At 32.5% G+C, this 14347-nt stretch overlaps 1 protein-coding gene across 3 annotated transcripts in view; it reads right to left on the reverse strand.

Annotated features, from left to right (window-relative positions):
- Positions 1 to 14347, reverse strand: part of MYCBP2 (MYC binding protein 2) — a 324065-nt gene that overhangs the window by 84294 nt on the left and 225424 nt on the right. For 2 of the 3 annotated variants that reach the window (XM_043997408.1, XM_043997407.1), the window contains 3 exons: positions 8933 to 9007; positions 4921 to 5145; positions 3863 to 3995 (listed from right to left, as the gene is read on the reverse strand). In XM_043997408.1, the coding sequence (XP_043853343.1) occupies positions 3863 to 3995; positions 4921 to 5145; positions 8933 to 9007 (433 nt within the window). The remainder of the gene's footprint in view (positions 1 to 3862; positions 3996 to 4920; positions 5146 to 8932; positions 9008 to 14347) is intronic. The other variant, XM_043997409.1, reaches the window with a different exon arrangement.

Below are 14347 nucleotides of genomic sequence, written 5' to 3' on the forward strand. Positions count from 1 at the left end.
ATAAATGCTTATTCCCTTCCCCTTCCCCTTATGATGTACCAAATTCCATTCCACCTTAACTAGAAGAGCAGTATTTTCTCTACCTAACCAACAAGGCTAATAGGGATTCCATTTTATAGCACCCCTCAGAAGAACTTTTAGATAGGACCATTTTTTAGAGTACAGCATATATATATATATATATATATATATATATATATATATATATATATATATATATATATATATATATATATATATATATATATATATATGCACACACATATGTATACACACATGTGTGTTCATACATATACACACATGTATATGTGTGAGATTCTTATATTTATTAACTTTTATAGAATGTCCAGTTTTATGCCTAAGAATACAGAATTAAAAAGTTAACAAGCACGAAATGGATTTTAAATTCTTACTAGTTTATATTGATTTTGTAACAACTTCTAGTTTCGATTAAAGAGCCCCACCTCAATTTATAATTAGTGGTACAAGATAAAAAACATTAAAAGTTACAATCTTTAAAAGTATATGTTTGGGGGCAGCTAGGTGGCGACGTAGATAGAGCACTGGCCCTGGATTCAGGAGTACCTGAGTTCAAATCCGGCCTCAGACACTTAACACTTACTAGCTATGTGACCCTGGGCAAGTCACTTAACCCCAATTGCCTCACCAAAAAAAAAAAAAATTTAAATGTATGAGCCTATATGAACTCTTACTGTTATGACAGGAAAACAGAAATATAAAGACAGTGGGTTCCCAACATTGTAGTGGTGATGGTAGACTCCTTGGGTAACTGTAGAGTCACTACAAAGGGTCCAAGTATCCATATGCAGAGATGTTGATTGAATGAACCATGTATTACATATATATGTTTACATACATATATATATATATAAATAATGTATATCACATGTATATATTAGTAGTTTTCAAAAGCATGTGGATGCTTTTAACATAAAAGCATCACTGAATTCATTTTTGTTCAACTGTGGGATATGAAAAAATACAGTTGCTATAATATAGTCTGTAAAATCTTCTGATGTTAAAAATACTCTTCTTTGCTTAAATGCTCTTTTTTTTTTTGTAAATCAGAGGGATGTTTCTTGTATGTCTTGTGGTGGTGGTGGTGGACTACAGAAGGAAATGGTGTGGTGTTAAAACAAAAGAAAACATTTTTTAAAAAAAGTTCTCATTTGAAGGCTTTTCAGGGTATGCTATGTAATTCACAAGGTTATCTTTCCTGAAGTCAGTCTTAAACATTAGGCATCATTCAGCAGCACTTAATTGCTATTTATGGTCCTGTCATTCATAAGTTTGTTCAAATCTCGGTTTTTTTTGTTTTTTGGTTTTTTTAAGTGAGGCAATTGGGATTAAGTGACTTGCCCAGGGTCACACAACTGGTAAGTGTCAAGTGTCTGAGGCTGCATTTGAACTCAGGTACTCCTGACTCCAGGGCCGATGCTCTATCCACTGCACCACCTAGCTGCCCCTTCAAATCTGTTTTTGAAGCACTTGCGTTTCTCTATACCACCTCTTGAAATGAAGAGTTCAATAATTTTATTATTCAATGGGAAATGCATTCCTTTTATTTACCCTATACTCATTCCACTCAATTTAAAAGAATGTAGCTTTATCTCTGTATTTGGGAGTTTTGTGAAGAACAGATTTGCCTAAATCCAAATCATTCATGATTTCATACATTCTGATCAATGCCTTTTATAAGCATTTATTTTTCCAGTCTGGAATTCTCTTTGTTTGTCTTTATAAGGCTACCTCCCCATACCTCCTGCCATTTTATTTGTCCTTCTCTGAATCTCCACCTATAGCTGTGATTAGACACAGCAACCACAATGACATTATAAAAAGTAGTCAAAGTTGACATGTACTATATTAAGAGCAGGTGGCTTTCTGTTTTGATTCTGGTATACTTTTGTCTATTTTCCCAGTTGAAAGTTATTTCCCTCTTCTCAAAGTTTGGTAAAATATTTTGGATCTTTCCTTTCTCCTCATCACAGTTTACTTGGCATCATATCAATTTGTGTCCATGACCTTTTGTATGAAACCTTTTCAAAAACTTTTGGAAGACCAAGTGGACCATATCTACTTTTCTCTCATTTTAGAGAGGTAGCATGACAGAGCACTGGACTTGGAAATAGATGAGATCTGGGTTCAAAGCCTGCTTCAGACACCTATTAGCTAGGTATCCTTGGGTAAATCATCTTTCAGAACCTCAACTTCTCCATCTGTAAAATGGGGATAATAAATATTTGTACTATTTATGTCACAAGGTTGTCATGAAGAAAAATCTTTGTAAACCTTAAAGCACTAAGCATTAGTTATTATTACATACCTATCTAAATCCTCAAGGAATGCCAATAAATTACAGAGGCATGATTTCACCTTGTAGAAATAATGTTCCCCTATATTCAATTATTATATTATGGAACATTAAACACAATCATATAAAGAAAATGGTTATTTTTGTCAGCACAGAGACCTTCCAGTAGGAGAACTCTCTCTAATGACAAAGACCGTAATCTGTTTATGACCTCTTTGAGCAATTCCAGGTCATTACTGGTGGAATGTTGAGGTTAAGTGACTTGCAAAGTTACATGCCTATTAAGTGGCAGAAGCTTTGAATCCAGCTCTTCCTAATTTTAAGCCTAGTACTCTATCCATCAGGCAAATTGTTTAAATTTACTTTTATATATTTTTTAGGCATGCTATACACTGAGATTTTTTTTTAACTTATGTCAACAACTGCAGTGATTAGTAAAAATTTACAACAGATTATAAGTTATTATATTTGAAATGAACAAACTTGATCTATTTTTAAAATCAGAGATTTTTCCCTTTATCATTATTATCACAAATTAGTGAAGTTTTTACTGAATCCAAATAACTCTTTGTTGGTTCCACTAGTGATATGGATCAAAGTATATTTTTTCACTAAAATAATGCATGTTTTTTAAAACTTCACCACTGGTAAAATTTTCTAATATAAATGGATAGAATATAAGTCATCAGATGGCATTTTTTGCAAAAGCAATGCAACAAGGAGAGACACATTTTAAGAAATATAACATGAGCAACTTGGTCTAATTTGTTCAGTATAAATAAGGGCTTCTTAAACTTTTTCCACTCGCGACCTCTTTTTGCCTGAGCAATTTTTATGTGACCCCAGGTATATAGGTATATAAAATAGGTATACATAACCATTTACTGCTGCCAAATTTTTTAGGATTCCCCCCCACATTCAGTTATATGACCACATATGAGGTTGCAACCCACAGTTTAAGAAGCTTGGGTCTAAATTATAGCTTTTGTTGCATTTCTTATACATTGTCTTCATTCGCTTTTCTTGCTTTATTATTGTAGTGAAAAAAGGTAGTCATTAAACATCATCTGATCGCTAATTTCAAGAAACATTTAAAATACCCTCATAATTCTAAAATAGGTCATGTTTATTCAAAATTTATTCTCTAAGAGAAAACTAAATCAAATGAAGTTGCCTTGGAGAAGTACTGCGATTGGTGGTTTGAAAATTGAACTTCCATCTAGTAGTAGAAAGGGTAAAACCTACAGCCCTGGATTGGTACAAAAGAATAAATCAGAGAAAATTAATATTTACAAAATAAACATTAAGTTAGAAATTGATAACTTAAAATCTTTTCACATTTTTTTCTTTTATTCTTTTGGTTTAATATTTTGTTTCACTCCCCAGTTACTTAAAGCCAACCATTATACTAGATTTTTAATCTTCCCAATTTGATTATACTTTAAAAAAAAAACTTAAAACATATAGCACCATATACAAAAAATTTATATTCTACAATTGTTTTGAATCAAATTAAAAATAACTTGCCATCTTCATGTCGGAGGTACTGATTTCCGCCTCTGTCTCTAGCTAAGGACCATGCCTCTCCTTCATCACTCTCACAGAATTCTACCATGCTGTTCTTATCCAGCTGAACCCACGTGCCTTCAGAATTGGTTACCTGGTGTACATACACAAAAAGCATGGTTGATTGTCTTTATACTTTGAGAAAACTGAGTGCTGATAGCCAGTAAAATGCTGTAGTAGTGTAATTATTCCAGTTAATTTCTGTCACAAAATAACAAGTTTCTGAAATTAAGGCCACAGCCTGAGGTAACACAAAATCATCTCTATTAAATATTTCCTAAAACATTATATTGATCTGACTTTGGATAAAAAAGCCAAAAAACCCCCCAAAACCCACAACTTTATTTTGAACCATAAAGATAATTCTGAATTTAACTATAGCACGTAATGTCTGTGCTTTCTTTGGCATGTGAAATGTCACAACACAACGCCTATTGTTTAGTGTGTATGTTTGCAGGACTTTATTTTTAGTAAACATTCCTGACACTTTTTAAGAAATAGCATGACACACTACATCTCAAAGCCCATTTGAAGAGGCAATTGCCAACTTAGGAAAACTAGTTATTGTATTCACTCAGGGACTTCAAACACACAAATGAATAGGTAGAAAGAAACAGGCCCCCTTCTGCATTGGTCATATCACTGGAAACTTGAAAAGTATACTTCATCAAGTTAAGTTTAACCCTGATTCACAACAAAGTAATTATTTGAAGTTGTTAATTTACTGAAGTACATTTGTAATACTGAAAAAAAAGGTGAATATTGATGATTTTACATAAAATAGCCACTTTGTTAGCATAAGTATTAATCTCACTAGGGCAATTATGAGGAGAAAATAAGATTACAAAAAGAAAACATAAAGTTACATTAGCATTTCTAATACAAGTCACGATCAAAATATAAACATTAACATTTAAAAACCTGGGATGAAAATGCCAACCTTTTGAAGGAGGTGAAGCTTTTGCTGAATTATATTATAACGGATATCTAAGAAGTCATGAAGCTACAAGAAATCATACCTCTCCCACTGCCTTGACTTTGTTTCCCAGTACTAACATTCCAATTGGGATACCTCTAAGGTTAGGGCAGCTTCTGATGTTGTGACCTGATGGTCCGGTCTTCACTACCTTATACACTCCTGGCCCACCTCGGAGGAATGGCATATCTTGTTCTTGCATTACTGCTTCTTGCGGGCAGCGGGAATTCAGGTCTTTGAAAAAGTCCTCAGTATTAGACTTAGCTTCCTAAAAATTTGAAAACAAGAACAAAACAAAACCCATGACCACCTTTACATAATTTCAAATGAGAATTTTAGCAAGCCTACTGAAAGAAGAAAAATTTAACTCATATCAAAATGACAATATTAATTTAGATTTCATAGTAACTTTTGATGGTTAATATCACAATTAAAGGCCTTTCTCCCTTCTTCAAAAGGCGTTAAAAATGGAATTGAAGAAAAAAAAAAGGGCCTAGTAATATGCAGTTAGAGCTATTAGAGAAGGGAATTGTGAAAAGTTAAATTCTAGTGACAATAATGGGCAGGTTGTTTCTCTAGTAACATTAAGATGATTACCCTAACAAAAGGAAATTGCAAAAATAAACTGACAGAGCTATAGAGTTCAATTTCTTAAAAATCAATATTCAACACTTTCTCAGAGGAAGAGAAAGATCAAAGAAGCTTTTCTCTAAGGGTTTACAAGTGAGAAAAGTAAAGAAAAATACAGATTCTGGGAACTGGTAAAGAATATTTTTTAATTAAAAAACAAACACCCAGTGCTGAAGGTTTAAGAACTTTAACAAGGTAAGTTCTTGAAGCAATAACAAGAGAAGATAATAGATGTACTTTTTACTATGAGACATGATATTATTTGTAGTAGAAATGGCAATGCTTTTCTTGCAATTACTCTTTGTAACTCTTAAATCATCGACTTGTGGCAATGTATTTTCATAATAGCAATGTTGGGGGAAGGCCCAGAACTTCATTATCCTCCATTTCCCAAATGAAAATTATTTATTAAGAAAAGCCATGAAGCATTCAAAGACATTTTTCTACTGAGAGATATGGGGGAAAAAGGCCTGAATAAATATAATTTAGCAAGTCATGCTTTTTTCACAAAAGGAATAAATGATATGATAATTTGCTGTGTTTGAGGGGTCATGGTCATAGTCTTTAAATGTATATGAATGTCATATTAAAACATCTTGTGCTTTCATCCCAAGTAGTTAAAACAGGTACAAGGATTTTTTTCTTTAGAAAGAAAACAAACAATATATTGTATGTAAGAAAGTAACTATTTATGCTATTTTTCAAAAGGAACTGAGGAATCCAAAGCCTATACTCAAAAGTTTTCTGCTGACTTCTGAATAATGTGCTCCAGTTAGTCTGTTAATAAGGTTGATGGGTAGCAGAAGGGATGAAGGGCTGGTCTTGGAGTCAAAAGTCCTGAGTACAAATCCTGCTTCTAACATTTACTAGTATGTGACCCTAGGCAAGTCACTACACCTTTGCCTGCCTGAATCTCTTCATTAGCAAATGGGGATAAGAAACAAAACCTACTTCACAGGATGGTTGCAAGCATCAATTGAGATAACAGGTGAAGTGCTTTATACACTTCAGAGCTCTAGCTATCATTAGCATTGGCATTATGATTCCATACCCATTTTCTATGAGTAAGAGAAATGCTACAGATTTTCAGTCCAGATTTGAACATTTCTGCCATACCAATACGTAGGTTCAACAATTACACCTGAGTGCCACATAAACAGTTACACCCAAATTGCTTTAGCTTAACATTTTTTTTACTCCAAGTGCAATATCTGTAGTGTTACAGAGTAACACAAAGTCCAATATGACAAGGCCTCTGTAAACTAGTTTAATCTCACAATCTTTTGTTGCACAGTAAATTCTGGCTTTGTCAGCAAAACAAAAACAAAAACACACATTGAAAAGAAACACCAACTTATGCTTTTTGTGTGACTTTTAAAAAATAAAGTAACTACATGCTAACAGATTATTATATAGTGAAAGACCACTTCATTCCAATCAATCTGTGGCTTGGGGATTTTTGTTGAGTTTAGATATTTGAGTCATTCAGATGAGATCTGAAACATTATATGCTGAAAAAGTGTTTTGTAAAACTAATTAAGCTTCTAAATACCAACTGTATTTAAAAAGGAAAAATATACTGTATAAATAGATAATTTATAAATTTATATTTATTGTACTCACTATACCATATTTATACAGAATTTCCTTTTTCACATTCCCTCAAAATGCTATATAGGCTAAATTAGAAGATACAAGTTATATGGAAGCAAATATTTTTGACATTTGCTTTAGTTCAAATTGTGTATGTGTATACTTTTTGGGACCAGCTCTGTGATTTCCTAAGTATGGAGAGGTCTCAGTAAGGAAATTCCTTTGCAAATGCAGACTGGCACCTTCTTTGCCTCTCAGAGTTTTAGAGTTCCCTGGAGGCACTAAAAGGTAAAGTAGCTTGTCCAGAGTCACACAGCCAGGATGTATGTGCCTGAGGAAGGATTTGAACCCAAGTCTTTCAGACTCCAAAGGTCAGTTTTCTGTCTACTATAATACAATACTAAAGTGTGATATGGAATACAAAAGTTCACTAATTACATTTATGTACACGTTAAGAGTTAAGTCCATATACATACTGAACATTTGTAAAGTTTGGATTTTCAGTCTAAGATATACAACATACCCACACATTCAGACATCTAAGGAGTACCACCAAGCAATATTTATTGGTAAATACTTTCATTTTTTTTTTAAGTGAGGCAATTGGGGTTAAGTGACTTGCCCAGGGTCACACAGCTAGTTAAGTATTAAGTGTCTGAGGCCGGATTTGAACTCAGGTACTCCTGACTCCAGGGCCGGTGCTCTATCCACTGTGCCATCTAGCTGCTCCGGTAAATACTTTCAAATGGGCATTTAGACAAAAATCAGTTGCAGTAAATTTTAAAATATACCAAAGATTCAGACTGGTTTTCTTTGTTTCCTATTATTTTATCCTGAATCCTGCCTGAGAAACTTATTAGCTGTGTGACTCAGAGCAAGATACTTAATTTCTTTTAAGCCTCTATTTCCTCATCTGTAAAACTGGGTTAATGATAGTTCCTACCTCAAAGGATTATTGAAAAAATAAAATGAGATAATATATTTCAAGCATTTTGCAAATCTGAAAGTGCTATATAGAGTGCTATATATATATATAGCTATCAGAGCAAGGCATAGGAAAGAAAAAGTAAATATAAGTATATATAAGATATGATTAAAAACCCCAAATAAAAAAGTCTTTTCTGATGTTAAATAAAAAGTATTTCTGAAGTAGTTATAATGGTCTATCCAAATATACAATTTAGGTTAGTATGAGAAAGGGAAGTCTACAGTATAAAGTATTTAAAATGGAAATTGCAATATGTGTACTAAAAAACCATTTCCAAACATTTATCATATTTTTTTAATATTTAAGTGAAGAAACCAATTTTTGTGCTGTGTTTTCTACTATTCAAGATCAGAGAAAAGTGTTTTCACTGTACATCTTATAATGTCCTTGTATTCTCAAGAAGGCCAAAAAAAGTGTTCTGCTTAACAAGGTGATATGAAACCTGAATTTGAGTTTCTCCTCTTTTTCCTGAACGAGTCTTCAAGTGGAAGTGCAAATAAGCAATGAAAAATGATCAAAATGACCATCAATACAAGGAGGTGGAGGAGATACATGTGTCTGAAAACTACCAATCATGTAATCAATTCCTGAATAATCAAGACTTGGCTAAAATGACTGAAGTTACACAACTCCATAAAATTTAAATTTAAATTATTACATTCTTTTGCAAGGGCAGAATATAAAAGTTTAAAAATGAAAACTAGTTTTCTTAAATGTGGCTTTATATTAAAAGTATATTTTCTAGTAAAATATTAAATATAAGCTTTAAAAACTAGAATGTAATATAAGTTATACATGCTTAAAGCTGGAGATAAAGCATGACTGCACCTGACAGTTAACTCACCTGGGGAAAAAAAGCTTTAGAAGTCCATGAAAAAACGTCCAAATCCCTGACTCCTTGGCTAGCATTAAAGATATTCTGAGCAATAAAGTTTAAGAAAGACATATCAACAAAGAAAGAGAACAGAATATCATCTCCAGAAGATGCTAGATATAGTACAACATTTTTCTTCGTGCTAGCACCCACACATAAATAGTACTTTACTATGGGGGAAGTGATTTTTCTTTAAATGAAGACACCTGAGTCCAACAATCAATAAAGAGTACTGTTAAATAAATTATGTCAAAAGCTCTCTATAGATGTAGTGTGCCATGCCATTTACAGAAATTAAGAGCCAGACATTATTATATAGCTTAAGCCATTTACTGTATGAAGAACATATTCAAATTTCTTTACAGTAGGAGCATCTCTTCTAGTGCAAGCCTGATTTGTTTTATGACAGAAAAGTCTGTTATTTTGTAAACACAAGATATAACCAATTTGAGTAATTTGTAGATAGTATAGATAATAATATAACCATTATTATGGGGATTTTTAGAAATTACCTAATTGGAAAGATAGGAAAAAAATGAGAAAAAAGTCAAAGGCAAATAAAAGTAAAAACTCATCCCCTTTCCCCAAATTAGAGAAAAAATTACAAGTAATTTTTCAAGGTTTTTCCTGAGAGTCATCACCAAATTGATCAATAAAGCTCAAAGAAAAATTGGCAGTTCCTTTTTCTCCTGGAGGATGTACTTATTTTTCCACCTCAAAGGATAGAAAATGGACCAAATGTTGAAAGCCTCTTTAAAATTATCTGCTTTCAACAACTTGTTTTTTCAAAGCAACATTTTCATAAAATTAATCTAGATTAATGAACTCTTAAATTATTTTTTATATCTAGACCATACATGTACTCTGTATGAATTTGCCTTGAAACTCACATATTTTTCCATAAAAAGCAAGTATATATAACTTCACAGTTTAAGTAGGTAATGAAATGAAAATTTTTTTGGCAAAAAGATGTAACATACAAAATATGAAAAAAATCCATCCTTAAACCATTATCACCCAAAGTTTTAAACAGTAACAACAAAAACACTCAAATTCCAAATTAGTTAAAACCATTTAAGTCATTCAAAACCATTTACAGCTTTTTCTATACATTTGTTTATGCATTAAACTAACACATAATGAAAAATAGAAGATGCAAATAAGCTAGAAAGTTAAAATTTTGGAAAGCACTCTTTAAAGACACAGGGTGTGTAAAACAGCATCAATACATAATTAAATAGGTGGTAAATGGATGCCATTTTAGCTTGAGAAGAGTGGAAAAATTGTGCAGTGCAAAGACATCTGAAATACTACTTAAAAAAACCTTCTTAAGTCTATACTGGTTAACTTAGTTTTTGTCCTTATTATGGGTGATGATAATCATAACATATTAATGACTGGCACAATGCATATTTAATTATCTCTTGGCCTATGCTTTTACCCCCAACATATAACAGTTACGCAGACATTTCATGCATAAAACAATTTCCTGCATTTCTCTTGCAAGCAATACTTTTTGTTGTTAAAAGTTATTTGTGAAGAGCAATGCAGATGGAGTTAGCAGGAAAAAAGCAATGTGGTGATAGGGTTTCACTAACATATAAAGCTTGTACCTCTCTTTTACCTTATTTTTACAAACATTCTTTCTATGTCGTATAAAATGTACAAATATCAGTTTAGGATAGTACAACATTAATGACTTTGTGAGTATAGACTATGGGTCAAACTATTCGTTTAAAAGGTAAAAAAAAATTAACCAAAAAGTGAACTTTGCTAACGTGAAAGTTATATTAACCTTTGTGATAAAATTGATAGGTATAACTAATTCTATACTCATTTATCAAATGAAAATTATTTAGGAAAAAAGCAGTTTCCAAACTGAAGGACATTTTATAAGGCAATAAAAGAAGTCAAATGTTAAGGATCCAGAGTTTGAAAACAACAGATTATAGTATTCTTGAATGTTTAATAAAAGAAAGCCTTGGTTTTAGGAATATGGATTATTAATGTAAAGTTTTGAACTTAAAAAAAAAGAGCCTGAATTCTCAGTATAACAGTATAGCTTTTTAATGCTATGCAACTGATTAAAATGATTGACAATAGCATGGCACGTACTCCATACAATGACTTATTTCTCCTTGAAAAACCTGTTATAACAGCTGACAAAAAACTCTTGACAAAAAAATAAACTAAAAGTACATTAGAAATAACATCCAATGATATAATCACCACATAACAATTTAGTAATCCATAGACTAAACTACTTCCTGTTTAAGGCAAAGCTAAGGACAACAAACCAATGATAAAGGAAGCCTAGATAAATTTATTTCAATGTTTGACTATAGAAATAAAGAAACAAAAACGTGTCAAATTTCATATTTATTAAGAATTTTACCAAAGAGTTGCATAACCACAGAACTATAAAGACAATCAAATACAGTATACATCCACAACAGAATACTTAAACATTTTAAGCTATATCTTAATCTCAGTCCTTAAGGGACATATAAATATATGGTATAGTAAAAAGAGGGCTGGATTTGCTATTAGGGTTTGAATACTGACTTTTCTACTTGCTACCTGTGTGACCTTGGGAAAAATCACTTTAGCCTCTCCTGGCCTCAATTTCTTTATCTGTTAAGAGGAAGTTGGGGCAAATGATCTCTAATGTCCGTTACAAATCCAAATCATATGTTAAATAAATTCTCCCATTAAAATTCTATTTACCCTTGTGTCCTCTGAAAGTGATCCAGAGTTTTCAAAACTCAAACTGTGCTATGGAAGCATAATCACTTGCAAGTTACACCAGGTTAGAAAAACAAACTTACATGCCTGTTATCTGAGGACAACCTAGCTAGGTTCACCAGAGTGTGTGTTGGTGAAATTACAAATAGCTTAGAGTACTGAAGAAGGTGAAAAAAGCCTTTCATAAATTTTGAGTGATAACATGTACATGGGATATTTTAAAATTGGTGTTTATATTTTCCCATGTTACTTGTTCATGTTTTTAATGCAATCATTTTTAAAGGCAACAACTTCCAGGTATTATGAGGTATCTGAATTAACCAGTTTTGTCCTAAACCATGACTAATTGTGCCAACTACTTTGTCAATGTAATTATCAGACCTGTTATAATCACTTTTGGGAGAGGGTCCCTTATAAAACAAAGTACAAGGAAAACACAAACTTTTCTTCATTGTTAAGCCCAGTACCTGGCACATAGTGGGTCTTAATAAATGCTAGCTGTCTGACTTAACTCCTACATGTCTTATGGTACCAAAAGATAGAATAAGTCAAAGAATTTGCCTTTCATATAGGCCCAAAGTGCTAGGAAGTCATTTACTCCAAATGAACAAAGATAATAAAAAAAATCCAAGTTATTGCTGCAGGAATTATGATGATGTAGAAATTACTAGAATGTACAACAGTATAATTCAATTGATAAATTTTCTTGTTTCCTACACTGAGGAGTTGTATGGTTCAGTGGAAAGAAAACAAATTAGAAATGAAAAGCCTAGGTTTTTGAACTTTCCTTTCCCTAGCTATGTGACTTTGGACAATTAAGGGATTATTCATTCTGTCCCTAACTACCCCCTAAGAACTGTGGTGAGATTTCAATATGAATGTGAAAGTGATTTGAAAACCGTAATATACAATGGTGAGATATCATTATCTTCCACTATATACCTTAATCATCTCTAAAACACAAACATGTATACACACTGTTTAATGACTTCATTTTTGAAAAAGAAGTCAAACTTCTTAAAATAGGCTTCAATATCCTACCACTTCCTTGTTGACTTCTTAAGACATTCTACTCCTTTATGACACCAATTTTTTTTTAAGTGAGGCAATGAGGGCTAAGTGACTTGCCCAGGGTCACACAGCTAGTAAGTGTCAAGTGACTGAGGCCAGATTTGAACTCAGGTCCTCCTGACTCCAGGGCCTGTGCTCTATCCACTGTGCCACCTAGCTGCCCCATTCTACTCCTTTATAATCCCCCAACATTATTATACTGATTTCCCAATAAACCTATAAACCAGCCAATGAGTCCTAGTTTGGCAAATATATAGGCTGTGCTCTATATATCATCTACTCTCTTCTTCAAGTTGTCTATGATACCTAAAATAGCCAACCACTTATATACCACCTTCCTTAAGCCTATATTAAGGTGAAAATCTTTTCAAACAATGTTTTTCTTGGCTAACCCATGTGAAACCATTACTTATTATAGTGCTTTCCACATAGTAGATGCTTCATAAATATGTGCTGAATTTAATATCTCATGGCTGTCAAGCAACCAACAAATCTACAAATAATTATTTTTACTCATTAATATATTAAACTGTTAAATCTGTTAATGTTTTCGTGTGTGTGTGTCTGTCTGTCTGTCTGTCTGTCTCCTTGTCCTCTCAGTTCTGGAAAGAAAGACATTATATTGAGTGTGGATACTCAAATATCTGTAAATAGTGATAATTAAGTATGTGATAGACTTTACCAGTTTGATTTTGTACTTTGAAAATGTTAACTCTTTCTCATTGAATGAATTGGACATTCAAATCTGTTATTAAAATAGTAATTAACCTATTAATTCCATTCATATCTTAAGTTTGAACTATGTCTAAGGCACTGTGCTGGGTGCTATGAAAAACATAAAGGTAAATAATACATATTAACCTCCAACAACCAAAGGAATTAACAGCCTAGTAAGGCAGGTTTATTTCATTCTAAAATTATAGTACTGCTAATTATATGTATGTGTATGTAGTTTAAATTTGAAAAAAACTTTTACTGAATTGCAAATTTCTTTAATTTTTTTCTTAAATGTAAACTTACTATTAAAATTTCTATTAATCTACTTAAAATGGTATAGATTAACTCAGTCAAAAAGTATTTGTTAAGCACTTATGTGGCAAGCACTGTGTAATTAGCAAAGTGGGAGAATCAAGTCTAAAGAATATACAGAAATATATGTAATAAAGAAATTTCATGACAGTAGAGTTAACTGAAATATCAAACCTAGGACACTTGACTTCTGTCTAATAGATCAAATTCACTCTCTTCCATGCTACTCAAATACTGACTTCATTCCTGTCCCACTCTGCATCTGGCTGGGTCCCTGCCCTTTTTGCTATGCACTTTCTGCAGAGGATCATTTTTAACCCTTTCTCCATTCTGATCCCACCCAGAGTTGTTAATCCGACCACTCTTTTTTTTTTTCCCCTTCCATTTTACACACAATGGAAACCTGGCATACACACAGAACAAAAAGGACAAACACTGAACCAAAATATGCCATCATGAAATTTCAGGACTGGATGGTACTTTAGCTATAATGTAATCCAGGCAACTAGGTGGTATAATGGATGGAGTTCTAGCCTTAGA

This window comes from Dromiciops gliroides, chromosome 3 (genome assembly GCF_019393635.1).
Source record: "Dromiciops gliroides isolate mDroGli1 chromosome 3, mDroGli1.pri, whole genome shotgun sequence".
Classification (NCBI taxonomy): domain Eukaryota; kingdom Metazoa; phylum Chordata; class Mammalia; order Microbiotheria; family Microbiotheriidae; genus Dromiciops; species Dromiciops gliroides.